General features: G+C 34.3%; 1 protein-coding gene across 1 annotated transcript in view; it reads left to right on the top strand.

The window, feature by feature from the left end:
• Positions 1-4,941: 4,941 nt before the first annotated feature.
• Positions 4,942-22,933, top strand: part of ADGRV1 (adhesion G protein-coupled receptor V1) — a 258,887-nt gene continuing 240,895 nt past the window's right edge. Inside the window, exons 1-10 of the mRNA XM_066339463.1 lie at positions 4,942-5,510; positions 6,458-6,607; positions 7,685-7,780; positions 8,849-8,953; positions 10,270-10,383; positions 12,966-13,531; positions 14,761-15,031; positions 15,853-16,182; positions 19,637-19,813; positions 20,838-21,061. Coding sequence (XP_066195560.1) covers positions 5,226-5,510; positions 6,458-6,607; positions 7,685-7,780; positions 8,849-8,953; positions 10,270-10,383; positions 12,966-13,531; positions 14,761-15,031; positions 15,853-16,182; positions 19,637-19,813; positions 20,838-21,061 — 2,318 coding nt within the window. The 5' untranslated portion in view covers positions 4,942-5,225. The remainder of the gene's footprint in view (positions 5,511-6,457; positions 6,608-7,684; positions 7,781-8,848; positions 8,954-10,269; positions 10,384-12,965; positions 13,532-14,760; positions 15,032-15,852; positions 16,183-19,636; positions 19,814-20,837; positions 21,062-22,933) is intronic.

Genomic DNA, 22,933 nt, shown 5'->3' with positions numbered 1-22,933 from the left:
ACTGTTAGAAAGAAAGTGGTCGAGGAATAATTGACTGATGTCAGTGTCATTAATATCGAATGCAGATGAATCTTTTATACACCTCATGTGCTGTGGTACTGTTCTGTCAAGGCAGCAGTAGTAACTAGGGATGTGGGCAACTGAGACCAAAAATCTTCAGGATAGTGAAAGCTGATCAAGGGATTTTTAGTACCTAGTAGTCTGGATTTGTGCCTTGGTTACCACTTTTCAGTGTTAGCAATAGGAAGGATAATGTCAGGTGTCTGACATGCCTTTGTGGTAAAGAGAAAGACAGAAAAGCACGTAGGAGAGTGGAAAACAAAGACATTCAGTGACACTGAAGAATGCTCATGGAACTGGTCTTCAGTAGTTTGAAACTGTAATAGTTTTAAACAGACTCTGAAACTATTACCATGGTCCAGGGATGCAACATCAGTATAATTCTCATTTCTTATTCGCCTTGAAGTAGGTTGAAGGCAAAAAGGGAATGTAGGTGGATATTGTTTTGAAATAGCACAGAGTTTGAAAACTCTCTCTTCCAATCTGTATTAGAGAGACTTACTTTTTCCACATCTAAACAAGAAGCCCAAACCAAAGAAGGAACTACTACCATCAGAGCAGCCTTGGGTAATATCTGCTATTCACATGCTGGGTTTTGTTGTGTCTTATTTTTTCATATGTATGAACTGTGAGAACTTTGAGGCAAGGAAAAAACAAGTCTGAAATAAAATATTTCTCCTTTAATTTGGAACCTTGGTAACATAGAAAGGAGAATTTTTTTAAATCAAACTTTTTATAATCCCTGCTGCTTTCTCAGGTGTTCTCCAATACTGTTGTAAATGTCCAGAGGTTCTGAGCATACCTAAAATAATAATGCTGAAAATATGCAGAGTTTTAATGTATTTATACAACAGGTGCAGCGATGACAATAACCTTGTGAAACTTTTTGCTCTGCACTGTTCCTGTGTACTACAGGGAATCACCACTTTATGTATGAAGGAGCACATTCATCTGTCTCCCATTGTATTCAGCCAAAGATGCTACTGGGTGCTGACATCTCTGCTGTGAATAGACTTCTCTCTGGCAACCACTGTTATCTGTTCTCAATCAAAGTACTAGGCATGCCAGTTTTTTAATGTTTGACTTGACTGTATTTGTAATCACGGGGAATGGATAAGCACAGGCAGCGAAAAATCGACTTACTCTTTCTTGTTCCTCTGTGTCTGTGGGCTTTTGAAATATACAGTGAGTTGTGTGATGATGAGCAAGTGGTAAATCAGGTGAAAACTGTTTGGTGGGAATGGTGCTTCTTCAGCTCATTGCATCTCCTGTAAACAGCAGTGACAACTCTGAGGTAGAGAATACTTAATACCCTGTACCATCTCCTACTTTATTCATGAACTCTCTTTTGCCACTTCCTATTTCCTGTCTTGCATTTTATGCTTATTTCTTTTCAGATTTTTAATCTGGAGCACTACTTTAATTTCTCTTCTTGATTTCTCCATGCTTCATTGGGATATAGATTCCCTCATACTTCAAAGGAAACAACCAGGACATCTTTTCATTCTTGAGGGTTTAGTTTATTAAGCACAGAAGCTGGTGTAAAAATCTGCAGAAAATACCGTTCATTCTTTTAAAGTCTTCATCTGATATTTGTTCCAGAAACTGACTGGGAGCAGCAAGCTAATCCTGGTGATTCACCAGTTTCATAAGCCTACTTTGGCTCCAACTGGACAACAGATTGAAATGCTGTTCCTTATATAAATAGTGACAGTATTGTGGAAATTACTGTGTAGAATCGGTATGTGATTTGTTCAATTTTACACTAGTGTTTCATATTTTAGTGGAAAATAAAAGTATGCTTCAAAAAGTGCCATAAAATGCATACTAAAAGAAAATGTTAGTTAGAGATTATGACTCAGAATTGAGTTAGGTTTCTTTACTTTTTTAAAACAATATAGTTGAAGAATGGAATTTTTTAAATTTTAAAATCTTTTAACACCATTAAAATGTCTAGATTATTACTTGAAAGGTATGGTTTGGTTTTGATGCCAGAAAATTTTTATTATAAATCACTTAGAAATATCATCTAAACCTGAGTACATAGCACTGTTTTAAACTACCGCTGATACTACAAATGATTAGTTGAAAAAGCTTAAGTCAGAGCATGACAACAAATACGTTAATCCACTGTACATATTCTAAAAATGTGTGATGCTCTATTGCTTGTAGTTGTTATAAAAACATTTCAATGACTTTGGCTCATTAAACTAATTTAGCTAGAATATCTAAATATTCTTGATGGAGAGAAATGAACTCAGTAATATTTAGCTGAAACAGAGGGGAATGCTTTATCACCAAATGAATGGTTTACCAAAATTTAGCAGAGCAAGGACTAGCGTTTCAGCTTAATTTAAAAAATAAGTTACAAATTAGTCACCAGTGGTTTAATGAGGTGAGGGAAGTAAGGAAGGCTCCTCTTGTAACCTCTGATCTTGCCAAGGCTTCTGCTGAATGTTATGCAGTATACTTAATAAAGAACAAATTGTGTTTCCATATAAATTTATATAGGAATTTAGTGTACAAAGTGAGTTCATTTTCAATAAAGTAAAATACTGGGACCTATAATATGTTTTTAACTATTTGAATAAATTTATTCTGCATTCTCTTAGTTCTGATGTATTGTATTTTTATTATATTACATCATATCACTTAAAAAAACCCACAATTTTAAAAGTTTAGTTTATATAAACAGAGTAAAAACTACTTCTGGCAGGCTGTACAAAGTAAATCTTAGTACAAATAACGTAACAAGGAGGGATACACACCAGCTGAATAATTGATGGTGTGATTGTGAAACTTCTCTTGTTCCGCAGGAGTAATCCTATAGTTTTAGAATGCTCTCTAGTAGAAGTAATAGAATTCAAGTAATTCTAAACTTTGTAATCTTGCCCTCAAGGATCATGTTTTCAGTATTATTTACTAGAACCATGTACCGTGGGAAGGTATTGGCAAAGTCTTTGACAAGGTAACAGCTGAAGCTAAAAGGTCAACAAATTCCTCAGTTTTGTATGGTTGATGCCTGCATCTGCAGATAATGTAATTGTTCGAGAGTTTACAGAAGTTAGACAACTCTTCTCTTTCCAGCTAGAAGGTTTGTTTGTTTGTTTGTTTGTTTCCAGAGCAGTTGCACATAAAACTAGAAAAAAATACCTGGAAGTGCTGATAAATTTAAATCCCAGGGAGCTTATGTGTGTGTATATATATATATAATCTTTGCTTCCCACTGTAAGTTTTTGCTGCACTAGAATTACTGGATGGATAGATACGTGAGAATCGAGCATTGTTTTTGTTGGTCTTTTACACACTGAATTCCCAGTAAAAGTCATGGATATCTTGAAGGACTGTGTTCCTGCTAATAAAAGTTTAGAGTAGTGTGAAGCTGTGCAGCAAAATCCTTACTGTGTGACATTTTTTTCAGAAATAATCAGACACTGTGCAAGTGGGTGGTGAAAAGAATAGCTGTTTTCATTAGAGAAAATAGTTCTGATTTTTTGCACTTACTGTTTTTTTTGTTTGGCTATTCCCTCTGTGATGTTCAAGAGATCTAGATTAATTTATTATTACAGGTAATTAAAATCAACTAACTTTTCCAATACACCAGTTTTTCCTTGTAGGTTCTCTGAAAAATGTTGATAGTTTTCTTGACTGTACTTCCAGTTTATATGTAGTTTATACGCCTTGTCTGTGAATATTTTTGTTCTTTAACTTCCCTGTAAACAGTTTGTTTCAAGTCTTCACAACATAAAACTTATCCTTGCCCAGAGAGTATTTATTGAAAGATGAATCAAAGACTTGAAGTATTTCTGAAGCTGTGTTAGCTTTAGTCGTCTGAAGGCTATCTTATTCTCTGTTCAGTTCAGGATTAAAACTATGACTACAAACATAAAACATTCAGAATATGTGCTGGACCTCAGTTCTGATTCAAATTTGGCACACATTTTACATAAATGTGTTTTAATATACTCATGACATTTGCTGTTTTAGTGATGATTTATGACTAAATATTCATAACTAACACTCTTAAATAATGAGAGTAAACTGCTTTGCAAATATGTCTGATCTTAAATGTTAGTAATATGTGAATATTAATGTAATATGTTCTGCACAGTTTATACAACTGTGATTGACCAGATTTGTTTGGTAATTGTAACACTTGGAAGGATTATTTTAAGTGAAGTAGTATTTTATTTATATATTTAATTGCACAAATACTGCTTGTACCTTTTGTGCAGAAATTTTAAAAAGTAATAGGGTGAAATAGTGACTACAGATTAAAAGAAGCTTGGTGAGGGAACTAATTCAATTAAAGTTTGATATTGTAATGCATTTTGTTGTTTAGAGCACAACTTTGTTCTCTTGTTTTTTTTTCTCAAACTTCTAAGATCCTTATGACAGCAATCTGCCCTATCCAGCATCCGCATTCTTGGTTCTAGTCAGTGCTGTACAATGTATGCCTTTGCAGAACAATGCAAGCATTTGAAATTTGTTGTGCCAGACTATTTTAAAAGTTTATCTTTAGCAGTATCAACACCTGATGACTTCAGTGGGACTTTAAATTTTATTTTATGTCACAAAACTGGACTCTGATGTAAGAGAAATGGAGAGTGTAAAAGAAAACCTTGGTTTTAAGTTTGCATATCTCTAAAGAAAATACTAGATGTTGTTCAGAAACAAATAAAAATCAGTCTGTCTGTACAAAGACTGCATTGGCAAAGTAAAACAGTTGTTCTCTGGGACAGGAACACATGAAAAGATCGTGGGATAAGACCCAAGTATTTATGCGAATATTTAGGGATATTTAATGGTGAATAAGATGTCAGAAAGTCATCTGTGAGATGACTGCAAGTATCCAGCCCTTCACCCTTTGTGTAATTTTTTTTGTGCATTTTTAAAGACAATCTATAAAGCAAAGAAAGTGGAAACTGAATTGTCAACCTTGAAGCTAATTATTGTTGTTTGAAAATGAAAACGGTCATGGTAAAGTAATTGGGTTTTTTTCTTAAAAGAAGCTCCTTATTACTCCTCTTGAAGAAGTTGATAAATACTGTCTAGGAAATCTAAATGAAAATTGTGAAATGATAATTACATTATAAGACTTGGTTGTAGTGGAGACCTTTGTGTGTTTTAATCTCATTTTGAAACTCACAAGATGATCGTCGTATATGAAGAGTTGGGAGAGGTCAACTGGGTTGGTAAGGTCAACCACAAAAGCTTTGTGTATTTTTGATTCACAATTTATTTTTAATATCTTTTTTTCTCTAGGGATGCCCTCTGCTTCTTTACTAGTTTATTTGCTTTTGGCATTGCTCATTCATTTCACATCTGGAGAAACAGTAGTGAAGTTCAGTGGACAAACAGAATTTGTTGTCAATGAAACAAGTACAACTGTTATACGTCTTGTAATTGAAAGGACAGGAAAGCCTGCTAACATCACAGCAATTGTGTCGGTAAGAAACCATGGCAGTTATATTCTCAGTAACTATTGATAACTTTTTAAACAGGTTTTTGGGACTCAGATACATGAAGAGTTGCAAGTGTGACTGATAAGAGAGACAAGTGAGACCCACAAAACCCCTTTTGTTTCTTCTTCTCTGAACTTCTAATTTCACTGTTCTGAAAGGAAGAATAGTCTTTTTCACAATGGTTCTTTCAAGCCTTTAGCTTCTAAAAAGGATGATTCAGGTGCGACAGCTATGCTGATTCAGTGGCTTTTCTCCATTTAGTCTCAGTGCCTAACTGTAAACTTAGTCTAGACCCTTCGCTGTTTTTACATGACTGCCTTTGTAATCTCTCCTCTAATCACCTTACTTAGAGTAGAATCAGGGGAATTTTCTTCTGTTGACTGCGATGAAAGGAGGGAAGTTCTTTTTAGGAGACTTAATCTTGCGAGCTTTGGTGATCAAATTGTTAATCTAGGTTGAATGCCTAGGCTCCTTCGAGTGCTTAGAATGGAAGGCAGAGGGCAGTTACATCCTAAGGTAAATTTAATTAATGTAGAGTATTATGATATGTACAGATCTCTCCCTCCTGTACAGGCATAGCATTTTCAATAAAGAACCTTTTGTATAGTACATTATGCAAAAGGTACTCAGTTGCTGGGAAGGAAGTTGTAAATGGTTCTGAAGAAAGTGTTCTGTTTATTTTATTGGTTCTGAGGGAAGTGTTCTGTTTAATTTATTGGGTTGTTTTTTTCACCTGTTTACTCAGTGTGAATAAAATGGCATATTATCTATGTACCTTCTGTCAGAAATTAACTGTATGACAGCAGGGCAAATTGTAGGAAGAATTATGTACAGCAAAGAAGGTATGAAGTCAGTTTGAATGAGTCTAGAATGATAATATACAACATATTGAAGGAAGAAGGAGGTGGCATTAGGTTGTGTGTTTATTGCAGATTGATGGAGAAGACACAGGAGACTTTTTTGACACATACGCAGCTGCATTTATACCTGACACAGAAACAAACCGAACAGTGTATATATCTGTCTGTGATGATGATCTTCCAGAGGCTGATGAGACATTCACATTTCACTTGACACTACTGGTAAGTCTCAATTTTTCAGTGTACCTATTCCACAGAAAACAGTGGGTAATCTAATATAGGTGAATGGTATTTCATAGATTTCAGTGTAGTCTTTCTGCTTGTGAACAGTAATAGGTAAGAACTAAAATCTGGAGTCCAAGCAGGATGATGCTTTTTGCCCTTCAGGAAGTTTGCATTTCTGTGGATGTTTTTGTGTTATGTTGCTGTGCCTGACACTTGAGCAGGCATTGCATTCAGCTGTGGACATTTGAGGTACTAGAGCCCAGAAGAGTTAGATTGAGAAGACTAGGCCTTTCCTGTTTTCCTGCCTAGAATGTGTGTGGAGGAGAGGGTGGATCGAGCAGAAAAAGAGGAAGACTTCCAGTCCTCCAGAAACAGAGGTTAAATGTGACTTATCTAAACCCAGACAATTTTATAAATATTTACCAATAAATTTCTTCAAATTGTTCTGTCTCACAGGCGATATGTTACAAGAGAAGGGTTCACATTCATATATTTTTAGCTACCAGTTCATGAAATAAGTAAGATGTCAATTCAGAAAAATAAATTTTCAATTTCATTGCCAATATTACATGTCTGTGGGGATGCTTGCAGTGAATATAAAAATGCATATATTCCCTTCGTTCTTGCTTAGATTTTTAAATGTAGCTCAGTTTTAAAATGCTATAAAAACTTCTTATAGCTGCTATCCCAGTATATCCTTTAGCTGGTATCCCACTATAATAGCTTCAAAGTTTCAATTTTATCCAAATATTAGGGAAAAAAGAACAACTTTGGAATTCCTGGCAGTGTTATATGCTTCATGTATGGTTTCCTATTGATATGCTGTTAATAATTGTTAAACTATTGTTAATCATTTGCAAAGTGTGTTTCAACCACTTTATTCTTGACAGCTTACAGTGTATTTCCACAGTAATTAAGAATTAGTGCATTCTATTGCTTTAAACAATTTTCATTATGATATATAATAAAAAATATACATTTTTTGTAAGCTAATATAAACTCTAAAGGGACAGTAAAATCAAAATGCCTTTTTTCTGTCTCCATACTTAATATCTTATTTTGGTTTTATTTTAGAAACCATCTGCAAGGATAAAGCTTGGCTCACCCAAATCTGTCACTGTAACAATCTTATCAAATGACAATGCCTTTGGAATAATTTCTTTTAACATGGTATGACTTTTTATATGGTATATTTTAGAACATTTTAGAAAACATAAAGGTGGAATTGTCAAATATGCTGATAGTTATTCACCAAATCCCTTAAAACAGATTCTGAGTTACATTTCTGAAAACATCTCTAGAGTTAATTCATACATATATGTATGTAGTTCATACATACATACAGCCTTAATATTTCTATATGATTTTAGGTGTTGAGATGTGTCCTGAGATCCTCAAACTTGGATGAATATCTATGTTGCTTATCTAAATATAAAACTTTTAGAAATTGTTCAGTCCCACTGCCCCTCAATATGCTGTGAAAGAAATGAGGAGTAACACCACAGGAAAGTTAAAGAGGTGACTTGGAAATTTTAAGAATATTTTCCATCTTAAGTGAGCAGTTTTATATTTAACTTTCAAGCTGTAAGAGCAGCATTATGATATATGCATAATATAGTACCTTCTGGGGATAAGAGTGATGTGACTCTAGTGGTATGGAGGATATTAACAGTAATACAAAGTTTGTGTTAGCAGAAAGAGAAACTATGCTTTATTGCTGGCGTTGTGGCCATATACTTTTAAAAGACTTCCCTTTAAAAAATCCAATATGAAAATTTTTTAGCGCCACAGTATTAAAACATGCTGCTCCCTGAAGTGCTGTAAGTCTTTGAAATCTCTCAGCTGTAACAGTTTGATAGACAGAGTCTGTTTTCTAGTTATCTAACAAATGAGTTTTTAGTGGAGAAAACCTATTTTTAATAGGGTTAGGAACTCCTGTAAACATGCCCAGTGCTCATATGCCAGTGTTTAGTGTATCATAACTATGCTCATTTACCAAAAAAAAAGTAGAGCAAAAAATAAGAAAACCGACTCTACATGCATTATGATAATTTTTTAATCTCAAACCATTAAAGCTTTTTATTAGCTGAACTAATTGGTTGCTAGGAAATGTATGCCATCAGATTGGATTGGATTAACTTGTCTGTGGGAGTTTGGTATTTCTATGGTAACAGTTTCTTCCTTCTGCTGTGATATTTGGTCTGTGCCTGATTGCCTGTCCCTTTTTTTCCTCATTAGTCTGCCTTAATCACAGTGAATGAGCCTAGGGGCAGAAATGAATTTGTGCCTCTCACTCTAATTAGGGAGAGAGGAACCTATGGGACGGTCGTTGTAACTTTTGAGGTGAGTTTATCAAAAAGGCTTTATAGCTTTGTCTATTAGATGGAGCTGTGAGGTCGTAATCATAATTTATCAAAGTGTTAATTGAAGTGAAAGGACTAAATACCTATGTCTATATTTGTTAATTCTGTTTCATAAAATGGAAAGATACTAGCTTTCAAATGGAAAATATTGCAATTATCTAACTGCTTAATTTAGGAAAAATAAAGATATGCAAAAAAATAAATATTCTCTGTCATTTAGGAAGATATTTGAAGCAGAATTTGTTGGTATTAATAGCAAATAATGTCTGTTGAGTGTGTAAGAAATTTCTTGTATATTTTTTCAAAATTTATAAACTCTTTTGAAGGTGCTTGTGCCACCTTCAAACATGTAAACATAGAGCTCAGTATTAGTGAAATTCTGTACCCATAAGACTGCAGTTTGAATTCCCAGACATTTCAACCTTTCAAAATCACTGCTTGAATATTTAGGCCATTACTCATATACATAATGTGAATGGGGTATACCTATTCCTTTACTGAGAGAGGGAGTGATTTTTTTCCCTGTCTAGTTCTGATTCTATTATATTCTTTAAAATTACAGGTAATTCTTTTTCGTATCAAAATTCCTTTATCAGTTGTCATCAAAGATTTAATCTAGATGTGTCAAAAGGTTTGTACTGAATGTTATTGCATGCTAAATACAGCATATATAGATAACATTCATTGATTCTTTATGCTATTTATTGCAGATATGTTTGTTTTAAAGCCCAATAAATTTTGTTATCTGCACAATTTAGCAGGTTAATCTCAAAATGTAGTTTATATACGTAAAATTTACAAGATTTTCTAAACCAAAATCCTAACATGTTGCTTCTATGGCTCTTACTATTTTTTTAGAGTTTAGTAATAATTATAATTTCCTTAGTATAATGAGTCAACATAGAAATGCCACAAAACAAGTAATTGCTGTTATCTTGTCTTGAAACTGATTAGGAAATGTTAGTTAAATTAAAAGAAAACTACTATCCTTTCTGTTATTTAAAAGACTCAGTTATGCATCAGTAGATATCAAAGACTCCTCAAAGACCTGTATGGGGGTAGGTTTTTTTCTTTGTTTTTTTGGAAATATATAATTTCTTCAGAGTGCCTACTCTGATTTAGTCCATATGCAAAAAAAGCGTAGATTTTCATGACTGAATGCATGTGCATATAATCAGGAGGTCACTGTATAAAAGACAACTTTTTATGCATTTCACACACTGTATATTGACTATTGTACTAGATTTCTATGCATGTTCCATGTATTTCTTATAATAAAAATCGATTTTTTTGCAGATAGAAGATGGACCAAACTCAGCTGAAGAAGACCTAAATCCAGCCAGAGGAAATATTACATTTAGCCCTGGGAGATCAGTGTTGATATATAATATAGCAGTGCTTGATGATCAGGTAAAAACACACTGACATTTTTGATTTGGATGTATATATTGACTGCTGTTCTGCAGGGACTTCTATTATTGTTATAAAAATTCTTGGTTTAAACAGGGCTAGGAGTATTTCTGCTTCATAAAGTGATGTTCATTTTTGCCTCTGTGAGCTATCATTTTATCTTTTTAATGTTAACTCTGTATTTCTATTTTTAGAAAAGAACAAAATATTTTTAGTTTCTGAACTTAACCAGTAAGAACTTACTCAGTACTTTCTGAACTGACTGCTCTGAACAGATCTGTTAGGTACTGTGCAGTAAAAGTATAAATAATCAAGAAAGCATCCTTTTTTTATTCAGATGTAATAATGAGGTTCTTGTTTTGTCAAGGATGATGTTGTTTAACTAGATACAGGTTCATCTATTAGACTGACTTTTGTATATTTAACTTTTCTGTGTGAACATGACACTGAACAACTTGAAAAGGAAATTCATAAAAAATTGCATAGGAAAAAAAAGGTTTTGTGTCAGAAGCGGCAAAACTTTAAAGCATTTTTTTTCATATTTCTGTTAATTTTGGAAAAAAGTCTCCCAAGTCTGTACTGATATTAATATTAAGAGACTGTGCCGAACTCCTGTGTAGAAATATCTCTCTCAGATTAGATGTATTATTTCTGTAACTTATATATGAAAAGAATGCATTAGGTTTGTGGGGAGGATGTGATTTATTTTTCCTCTTTTACACAAAGTTTGATCTGTATAGCTGTGGTGGTCCACTTCTTCCACAGCTGTACACAAAAGGTTAATTTTGTGTAAGAATCATTTACTGGTGATCATGATGTTGATGGAATGCACAGGTATTCAATCTTACTCTCAGAACTTAATTTGAGGTATTAAGATCTGAAGTTAAGAAAAACTGCAACAGCTATTGTTCTGAATTGCAAAGCCTTTTTCCTACAAAACTGAGGCAGCTGCAGCTCTGGTCTTTACAGCAGTACATTTATAGTAATTTAATTGTGTACATTTCCTATTTTAGTGAGGAATAATGGAAATTTTTAACAGAAAATGAAAGAGGCAAATCAGCACTGAAAATCTTTTCTATCGTTGTCTTTGAAGTCTGACCAGATTTTTCATTGGTCAATAATGATGCCATTAAGAATTCCAAAATGTCCTGTTTATATGAGATGTTAAGATGTAAACTACAGGTAAAGTTGTGGATACATTTTGACTCTCTTAAATGTATATTTTTAAATGATGCCAGATGGAATATTAGTCAACTAAATGAAACATAAGTAATCATTTTTTTAAAGAGACAAATCAACCATGTTGCATTTCAGTACAGGAGGCTGGGGGCTGAGATCTTCCAGATCTCACACTGACAACAAACTTTGGTATCAATCAACCAAAATATTGTGCATGTTTAATTGCCAGAAGATAAAGTAACTGAATTGGCATAAACTCTCATGCCCACTCTTCTAGGCCTAGAAAAGGATCTGAGAGTGGCCAACAAACAAATGAATGTGAAAGCAAAAGAAATACTGGACAGCAGGGTATTCAGAAATTGTAATTTTGTCCTGGAATTCCTCTCAGAAGCAAATGCTACTGGTTTTCAGTAGTCCATAGTAAGGATGAAATTCAAAGATTGCAATTAATTTTTAAAGATTTACTTTTTATCTATATGTATTAATAAAATAACAGTATTTTTTCAGTTCCATAAGTATAGCTAATCAAGATTTGGGGAGTAAAATATAGAATCATAGAATAATTTAAAATGCTGTGTTGAAAGCAGCCCATTAGGATCATCAAGTCCAACTCCTGGTTCTGCACAGATACCCAGGAATCTGTGATACCCAGGAATCACATCACACCATTTTTGTCCATATATATATATATACACATATATAGTAATATAAAACAGAAATCTTATCCTTAATTCAGTAATTTGTGGTTTATAAACCATTCTTTATTGTCTCCTGCATCAGATAAAAATAGCTAGAACTAAAATATAGTTTTAAACATTGTTTTGTAGAAATACCAAAATCTAAATTATTGCCATGAACAAAAAAAACCTTCTCAGGTCTGTGCTGAAAATTTTGTCTGGATTTGTGGGTGTGTCTGAGCAAAGGATTCCAATTGTATAGGGATGGGTGGGCCAAGGTAGGTTCTATATAGTTGTTGTATTGAGCACATATAGAGGTAGATCAGAATCAACATCAGAAAAAGAAAATTTAAATCTAAGTAATGGAGAGGAACACTTGTTTCCTAGTAAAGGTGGTTTTCAAAAATGGCAATTGGTGTCCTCATACTCTCAAGCTGTAAAGATGAAGATTTTTCTGATTCTTGACTAATTTTTAATTGGATTTTGTTCCTTCTACCATCTATCAGACATATATTTTGGGAAATAGACACATTAAATTTTGAAAAGAGATTTTTAGCAAAAGTTAAAAGCAAGACTATTCTATTGCTTGTTTTAATATGAAATGAACTTTCAAGCTGGTCTCATTTCACTCTTTGGCAAAATACATAAAACCATATTTCTTAGTATAAGTGTTCTGCGTATATTTGAAATGTGACATACGCATGGTTGCTGATACTATTTTTCCAGGTACCTGAAAATGACGAAATCTTTGTTGTTTGTCTGAAGAGCGTGGAGGGAGGGGCTGAAATCAACAACACAAGGAATTCTGTTTGGATTAATATTAGGAAAAATGACAGTCCCGTGCGTTTTGTTCAGAATGCCTATATGGTGCCTGAGGAAGATGAAGTGGTAACAATTCAAGTGGTTCGTGGTAAGGATATCAGTGGAAAATTAATTGGACCTGATGAAGACGAAGTCTCCGTCAGTTACGCCATCATAACTGGGGATTCAACTGCACATGCACAGCTTAATGTAGACTTCCTAGATCTACAGCCAAATACAACTCTTGTTTTCCCACCTCTAGTTCATGAAATATATTTGAAATTTAAGATCCTTGATGATGCCATACCAGAAATTGCTGAGACCTTTCAAATTATGCTTCTTAAGGACACTTTGCAGGGAGATGCTGTTTTGATTTATCCATCCGTTGTTCATGTCACTATCCAGCCGAATGATAAACCCTATGGAGTGCTGTCAATCCACAGTGTTCTGTTAGCTCACACTGTTATCATTGATGAAGACCAAATTTCAAGGTACTGCAGATCTTAAAATCTAGTATCTAGTCTGTTTAAGAGATTTGTTTGCAATTGTTAAGCATCCTTAGGATGTCATTAAAGTAGTCATAAAATCACTACTAAAATATAATGTAATAATTACTTAGTGTGTTGTTATTATCAGCTATATCTACAAAGATTTCAAGGAAGTAGGAATGTCTAATTATATAGAAAGTATTGTAGTACCTATAAACTATATGTAAATAAGCCATAACTGTTTATTTATATTATCAGAATAGTGATAGTGATTTAATGTACAGGTAGAACAGCGAAGTTGTGATATTGCTAGACACAGTTTCTGTGGGAAATAAATTTCTGTCTTCCGCCCTTGGCGTATATTTGTATTTACTGTCTATAAAACCAGTCTCTGATTAAAGGAAAAAGGTGTTTGGCATCTCCCATCAAATAGTTACCTTACACTCAGAAACAATTTAAATATTTGTAGTTTTACTGAGAAATTAAAATCAAAGCTCTGTACAAATTTTATAGGCAGACTGATGCACAATATTAATAATCTCAATGAAGTCTCCACTGCTAATTACTGGTAGTTCATCTCCAAATAAACAAATAATGCCTCAAACTGTCATACTATGAGAAATTCTGAAACAATATTTTATGGTATGCAGAGCCCAGCACTTGAGCATTCATTTTTCTTTTTTATACACAGTAATGAAATAAATCCTGCTTTCTAAATGTTTGTAAATCATGACTTCCAGATTTTTGTTGTAATAACTCACTTGTCAGATGCAGGCAACATGAGATTTCCAGTATCATAAGTATCAGTAACTGAATATATTTTTAGAACAGAGGCAAACAATTCATTTGTGATCATTGCTTCTATGCTCATGCCTCATAACTGTTCCTGATGTAGAATAGGCAAAAAATTTTCTGAAATTTGATTTGTATTTCTCAAGACAAATGTAAAACATGGCAAGACTCCACTTACTTCTCGGTATCTTTCATTCTGTAAACAAAGTGAGATATAACACGTATCCTCAGAGATTTTACAGAGTAAAATAGACTCATGAATAAGTCCTCAAGTCTTTACGTATGTGTTATGATTTCACAAACTGTAAGCCTTAAGTCAAATGTCAGTTGCAAGCAGCTAACATTTATACCCTTAGGTCAGTGTAAGTATTTCAGGGAATTGAAAATCATGCATGCCAATAGTAATAATTGTGGGATTTTGTTTTTGTTTAAAACCATAGGTTTGAAGGGATCACAATTGTAAGAAATGGTGGAACACATGGAAACGTTTCTGTTTCTTGGGTTATAATTCGAAATAGCATTGATCCTTCACCTGTGACTGCAGACCTACTTCCAGAGGCAGGGGAGATAAGTTTTGGTCAAGGACAGATGCTGGTGACACTTCATTTGAACATTATTGATGATGATATACCAGAGGAGGCAGAGCCTTATATTCTGAAACTCCTACCTCATACAATACAGGGAGGTGCAGAAGTCAGTGAGCCATCTGAGGTAAGTTTACTTTCAGAATTCTTTTGGAGAAGGTACTAATGAGTGGTAAAGACTTTACCAGTTTTAATGACATTGATTGATTGATGGAGTATCTGAACAGATGAAAGGGTTTGGTCTTGGATAAAAATGAAGCAAGCTGATCTTTAATATAATCTTAGTGTGTAGTGCCATATCTAAAATGTTTGGTTGAATGTAGTGTACAATGCCAGACCTTTTTACTGTGGTAGCATTCAGTTCAGATTATTCCCAGTGTGCAGCAGTAGCGTTGAACAAATGCTGGGTATCAAGTGACTGCTTTCTAACAGAAAGACATGAAAGTAATTTTCACTTGCTCATTTTCACTTTTAATATTACTGAAATGTTTTACAGAGTAACAACTCTGTCAAGGGGAAGGTTTAGTGATTAAGACTGTAACCTCTCAACTATGAAATAAAGGGTGGCTACAATTGCTGACAGTTCTGTGACTTGGGTCCCTGCTATGTCTTTCTCAGAAATGGTTGGAATGAGCTTGGTGAATAAAATTAATTTCTTTACAATCTGAAACATTTTAACATTTAACATTTATTCACTTTCCCTGCTGAACCAAAAAGTCAGTTATTCAGAGCTCGTTCTGGCATGCGCAGTGATGTATAGTGGAAAAGTTGCCACTGTCAGTGAGATGTTTCTTGTGTATAAGGAATACTTTGGGGCTGTCCATCTAATTTCTTTCCTGATGCCAGTTCACTAAGGAGCAAAATGTCTGGTAACAGTCAGGAGATGCTTTTGTGAAGGAATGAAACTATGATAAACAGTAACACAGCATGCTGTTTTCTGCTTTGCAGCTTCTGTTTTACATTCAGGACAGTGATGATGTTTATGGCCTAATAAAATTCCATCCTTTGGAGAATCAAAAGATTGAAAGTAATCCAATGGGACGCTTTTTATCCTTGAGTTTTGCAAGGGAAAGAGGAACAGTGGGAGATGTGCAGTTGGTTTATACTGCACTGTATATTCCAGCTGGAGCTCTGGATCCTGAGAGAGCAAAAGGTGGCATTCTAAATATTTCTAGAAGAAGTACTCTCATCTTTCCAGAAGGAAAAGCACAAGCCACTATAAATATACCAATACGAAATGATGCATTTCTTCAAAATGGAGCTCATTTTGTCATACAGGTATCTCAGCTGTGTCTTGGGGTGGTTTTTAGCCCATGTAATTATAAAGGATATAAAATAGTAGTGGCTCTTTCCCTTTTAATTTAATAAAAATTATTTTGCCTGATTAAAATAAAACAAAAACCCCTAGTAGTTCTGTAGCCAAAAAACCCCTTTTATTTAGATACAGCTTCCACAAATATGCTATAAAGACCTTTCTTTCCTAATCATTATTTGCTAATTACACAATTAAAAAAATACACTGTTGTAATAGGATTCAGTTATTAACCATGAAATTTAAAAAAATTAAATCAGTGTTGCAGAGGTTAGTTACCTCTTCAGGTATGTTACTCTGTCTACTCGATGGCTTTCAATTTAATCAAATTAAGGCTCCTAAAGCAGGGAAGTATGACAGATTTTAGAAGTTAAATCAAGGAAATATAAATTAAAAATAGTAAAACATATGATTAATTTATGTACAATTTTGACCTGGAAATTAAAAAGTTCTTCTTATGGTTTTTCCTGTATGTGCCTTTTTTTTCCCCTTCTGTGTTTTTCCTTTTTTTTCTTTTTTTTTTTCTCTCTATGTGAATTTGTAAGAATAGAGATTGTGTCATTGCTCATTAGACTAGTGGGAAAAAAAACGCTAAAATAATGCTTTTGAAAGAAAATGGGTTTTCTACAAAAGTGTCTAATGATTCTTTTTCTTCATTTTTTACTGGAGAAAACCAGATTTGTATACATGTTAGCAAGTTATTGTTCAGATATGCTGCTGTGGGAGATTCATTGTAATCAGTTATTTTTATACTTATTTTCTCATCTGTGATTAGGACTACGACATAATCTCTACTTCCTCTGATTAACTACTGCCACTCTCTGGGATCATGAGCCCAGAGAGCAGTCCTGATACACAGACAAAGGGGTGACTTGGCACAACCAAAGCAGAAGTCTCATAGTAATTTGATTTTAGTCTTTTAATTTTAAGTAAGGTGTCTTCAAAATTTTTAAATGGTGATGTTGATGTGAAATCATAAACGTAAAATTTGGTTTCTTTTTCTTTAATTTATAGTCTACCAAAGATGATTAATTGCTTGAAAAGATTTCTTCACTCCGCCTCCTTCCCCCCACATTCCATTAAAAAAGCAAAAAGAGAGAGAGAAAAAATATTGCCAGAATCATATTATCATTTTAGTTGCACACACTCTTTCTATGTTCACAGCTAGGTAGGGAATATGATTCTGAAATATTACAATAGGGTAGTGTGTTTTACCATCTTCATATGATCTGAAAGATCGACAGAAGAATTGCAATATATAATTCCAAATTAGATTACAAATAACATCACAGTGTGGACTATGGACAGGCTGTGTGATGAGTACTTTAATATGCAGACAAATGGCCTGGCTTTTCAAACTGCAGATTCCAGGGAGATCTGATATATGTTCTGTACTTTCTCCACAAACTATGAAAGTCTTATAATTTGAGTACACAAAATCAGAGGCAATTTCTAACACAAATAATTCCTTTAGAAAAGGTAGAACATTTCCCTTGTTTATCACTATAACAATCTTCCTACATTGTGAATAAATGAGAGTCTTAGCAAACATGTTTAGAATGAGATAACAAAGTTTGTTCTAGACCCAGTAAAGAATTGGGGAAGAAGAACACATACAGGAGTGGCAAATGTGAGATTAACATTCTTCAGTGACATATTCAATTAAATTACCTATTGTTTGATGTGCAGGCTATTTTTGGTATGGACAGGAAGATTAACTAATTTAATAAACTGCTTGGCATTATTCAGTTCAGTGCATTATTTTTTTCCTCATGAGCTGATTTTCTTTAAGAGGAAACACCAAATTAAAAAAGCCCAATGATATTTAGTTTATTATTACCTTTATCTTAGAGTTACTATCCAGATAGTAACTTTGATTGAATTCCAAAGAATAGATATTCCAGATAGACTTGAAATTCCAGATAGAATTCCAGAGGGAATTCTTTCAGCTCTGTAGTTTTTCAGAACTTTTATTGAGCTAGCAACCTCAACAGTGGTCCACCTACCTGGTGTTAACTGGAGAATTAGCACCTACTTTAGAAGAATCTTGGAAAACAAGGAAACAAATACAACCACTCTCTGTTCCTCAGAATCCCAATAACTAGCTTGTATGGTTGAGAATCAGTTTCTAGTTACAGTATTTATAAAACAAATCCCATCTATCATCAAATAAAATGTGCAATGAATATTTTTTGAATGCTACCTGAATAACTGTAGAACAAATTATGATACACTCCATGTATTTTATATAAATTAGTTTAAAGAATCAAGTGAAATGCTTACAGAAATGTATGTGAATCAGTTGTGGAAATATCTGTTATTATGATCAATGTAGACTTAATCTCATAGTGCTATAAATTATATTTTAAAGGAATATTGATACAAGCAGCGTGGGAACTGAGAGTGGTTAGACCATGGATTCTTAGGCTCCAGGCAGAATATTGAAGCCTGTGGGAAAACCAAGTACAGAACTCTCTCAGTTTGGCCTGGGAAATCATCAGGAGGAACCCAAAACAATCTTGTACATGTCCTCCTCCTGACACCTGGGGTTTTCCCAACTTGTTTACTGGTAGAGATGTTTACAAAAAGGTGGTGCCTTAAAGGACCAGTCCTATTCATTGTACCAAAACACTGTATAAAAATAATCTGTCTTTCAATAAACTTTTCTATAAACCCGCTGAAGAAATCAGAGTTGTATGTGTAGTTACATGAACCGTCCTGAATAGTAACAATAAAGCAGAAGAAGGAAAGTCCTGCTTTCCTTGCCATGTCAGTGATGCTGATGGGCTAAGTGAATGGTATTTTCCATTCAAAGAAAGAGTAAACATTTTTCTACTTCTCAGTATAAATAAACCATCAAAAATATGGTAATATAAGAGAAGACTACAGTTTTGAAATCTTGTACTGATTTTCAATTCTGAATGTAATTCTAACATATTAGTTATTGTAAGTAGAGAAGTCTTTACATTTTTTTGAGAGAGGAAAGAAGATTGAATCTTTGGCATCATGAGAAGGTCTAATTTATTAAGTTTGCAGTGACTTTGGCAGATTTTTATGAATGCATGGCAAAAACCTGGAGTTAGAACAACATTTGGTGTGCTTGGCAGATCGATTCATAGATCCAGTAATGAATTGCCCAATTTAGAAAGTTGATTCTGCCTCTACATGCATTTAGTTGTGTACATGATTTGTCTGAGAGGTATACTATTCTGCTGTGGAAGCTTAATACCATTCACTTCATTTCTTACATAGCTACTTACATATTCTTGTAATAGCTATGTAATAGTGTTGCTGGTAAGAGAAATTTATTTTGGAAGTTATTTGCTCCTTGCATATGACATTCATTCCAAGATGTCTGAATAGTTCTTGCTTGGTACTCAGGCTTCTTATTTTTCAAGCTTTTCTTACTTTTTCTCACAGTTGGAACAAGTTGAGCTGCTGGATAGAATTCCTCTTATCCCACCTGTGAGTCCTAGATTAGGTGAGATTCGAAATATTTCTTTGAGGATTACTCCAGATATTGCAAATGGAGAAATAGGCTTTACCAGCAACCTTCCAATTATTCTTTCTGAGCCAGAAGAATTCCCTGCCACAGTGGTAAGTAAACATTTTTGCATAGTCCCTTAGTACAGAGAAAGCAAAATTTACTATATCCACTGTAACATTTGAAAATTGATGTGAGAAAAATCCATCCTCCAACTTTGATCTTATCCCAAATATTCTCTTGCTTAAAAAAAAAAAAAAGGCAAAAAATTGCTAGGAAAATTAATGTGATTGTCACCTTAAAAGTGTGGAGAGCATTGCTTTCTTTGTAAGGATCTGGAATTGGTTAAGTCTAGATGCTCACATGGAGCAAAAGATGCTGCAGACAGTTTAATTTCTTTCACCAGCTGTAAAGACAGTTTTGGGGGGTAGGACTGATTTTGTTCCCAAATTTCATGAAGGTGTCTGTCAGTGTATTTTATAGTTGACTTACATGTGAATATGTAGTTTGGCTTGATGGGTCTGTTTTCTAATAAATATGCTTTTTTTGTTGTTTCTCAGTACTCAAAGCATTTTCAAAAGCATTGTTATCCATCTGAATGCTGCAATCCCAGCCAGAGAAACTTTATAAAATATCTTTTCTTACATTTTCCCTCTTTCCCCCTACTTGTCTTGACTGACATCTTCCCTCAAATCCTGAATCAGAGAACTTGCTTTTCATCCTCAGAATAAAACTGCTGATTTCCTTAAGTAGAGTACAGGCTGGAACTCCCTGTAACAGCCAGAGTAAATTATGATGGTTACATTTAAAACCTAGGTTGTCTTGATGAGGTGGACACTGATTAAATCAGTCACAGAAGGATATTTGTATTTATGAGTGCTAACTGATTTATCATATTAATAGTCTCCCACCTCCATTAAGTATATAAAAACATATATGTCCAAGTATATGATGGATACATGATTAAAAAGATAAGATTCAGTATATATTTTCTTTGATATACCATCTTTCATTTCAGATCTTATATGTAGGTATAAGTAAGAAAAAAAGAGGCTCATATTCAAACAGTAATTTGCAAACGGTTAATTGTTTTTGCATCTAGTTTTGCAAGTCACAGCAGATTCATGTGCTTTACAGGTTTCCATTGCATTGCATAGAGATGGGACTGATGGTCAAGCAACAGTGTTCTGGAGTTTGAGACCCTTTGGTCCTAATCACAAGGCAGTAACACAGGATGATATAAGTCCTTTTAATGGCTCTGTTGTTTTCCTATCTGGACAAAGTGATACTACAATCAACATTACTATTAAAGCTGATGATATACCTGAAATGAATGAAACTGTGTTATTAACTTTGGACAGGTATTGTACCCTAATCTTTATTCATATATACCACCTGCTATACTCAATATAAAAAATTGGCACAGTATTAATTATAAGGCGCTGCCTCCATTGTGTTGATAAATGCCTGGAGGAATACTGGGCCCTCGATTCAGACTGTGTATGAAATCTTCTTTGACTCGTGGTCAGTGTGAGAAACCATGTTTGCTTATTATCTGGTGACTTAGTTTTATTTATATATTGATTAAAATAATGTATGCTACTAAAAAAGTTCATTTAACTTTGATCTTTAGTTATGGCTTGTGATTATAACACTTACATTTTCAGCAAAGTAATGTTTAGTGAGATAATGGAGAAAACTATAATGAATAGTAACAAAAGCAATACATTACTGTGTTTTTCTCAGGAGAGGTTTATAGTCAAGATGTTGTTGCAGAATTAGATATTTCCATCACAACTGCTGGCTTCCAAAATAGGCCAGTGTGACTATTACCACATGCCTCAGCTACAAAGGGAGCAATGGTGTTTCTGAAGCACAGCATTGTGGTTTCTGTTCAGTGTGACCTCAGGACTGCAGAATACTTAAGGCTGTAAGAGGGTTCAGGAGATTTTATTATCTATCTGCATGTGAACACTACTCAGAATACTTGAATTATTTCATATCCAGGAGCCTTTTTTTTAGCAGGAGAATCTTGGCTGTTTCTATAGCCCTGCTTCCAAAGATTCAGATGTATATATAGTTTAGAAATACTATCACTTCTGCTAATACCTTCTAATCTAAGGTATATTTTCCCCATTTATTTTTCTGGAAACATGCTAAGAGAGGTCTCTCAGCTGCAGAGTCTGCATTGAACATCTACTACTTATACAGTCCTTAGCTTATGAAGAAGTACTGTGTTGTATATAGGAAGGGCAGAGTAGCTCATGGGAAATTTTAACACCAGGTATTTATGTAGATTACACACTAGTAAACCAGAAAGCAACTCCTCAAGGTGCTGCTGATCCTGTTTTTTGAGCATTGTTCTATCACACTGGAAAGATGCTGTTCCAGTGCAGGATTGGTCTGCTTCTGTAGAAGCTGGCTGGTGGATGCATCTAGTACACAATTATTTCATTCTGATTTGGATACTCACTGTGTTGAAAAGATGGTCCTGTCCTGGACAAAAAATGGAGACTATTGCAAGCAGTTTAGATTAGAAATAATGATTCAATTCATGAAGAAGTTGTGCAAAGTGGTGAAAATATTGAAGCAGAAGGATAGGAGACAAGTACATAGAGGAAATGGGCAGCATAAAAGATTAACTTTACAGTGGACAGTTCTGCAGTACTTGTAACTGCAGCTTTCTGCCACTTACTCCTACTAGTAATCCCATGCCTTGAAAATGGTGTCTAAAAGGGGATTAAATTGGCAGCTGAACAAACGCAACCACTGTTCTGCTTTGGCTATGTATGGTGGGAGTAGCAGGTCCTCTTGATCATGAAGTGGCTGGTAAAAATTTTGCCAGCAGTAAGCAGCTTTCCCACACTTGGCAAGATCAGAGAATGAAGTAAGGAATAGGTAGTCTGGCCAGGAAAAGAAGTAAATAAGGAGCAGATAAAATCTGAACTTTTCTCTCGATCTGGATAGTGTCCCTCAAGGCTACAAGTGAAATTTGGCAACTTAAACATGAGCAGAAGCCAAGAATGAAATATCTGCAAAAATCATCCTTTCAATACTGGAGATGACTCTTCAAAGCAGGGGTTAATGATACTGGCAGGGTGATGTATGTAAGCTTTTGGTATTGCCTCCTGCATAGTTTGTGTTTTTTAGATGAACAGATTTCAGTTTCCAAGACTGGCAGCCAGCACCTCACAGCAGTAGTGAATTACCATGAAAACAAAGATGCACTGTGC

Source organism: Sylvia atricapilla, chromosome Z (genome assembly GCF_009819655.1).
Source record: "Sylvia atricapilla isolate bSylAtr1 chromosome Z, bSylAtr1.pri, whole genome shotgun sequence".
Taxonomy (NCBI): domain Eukaryota; kingdom Metazoa; phylum Chordata; class Aves; order Passeriformes; family Sylviidae; genus Sylvia; species Sylvia atricapilla.
This window is presented reverse-complemented; position numbering and strand designations above follow the sequence as displayed.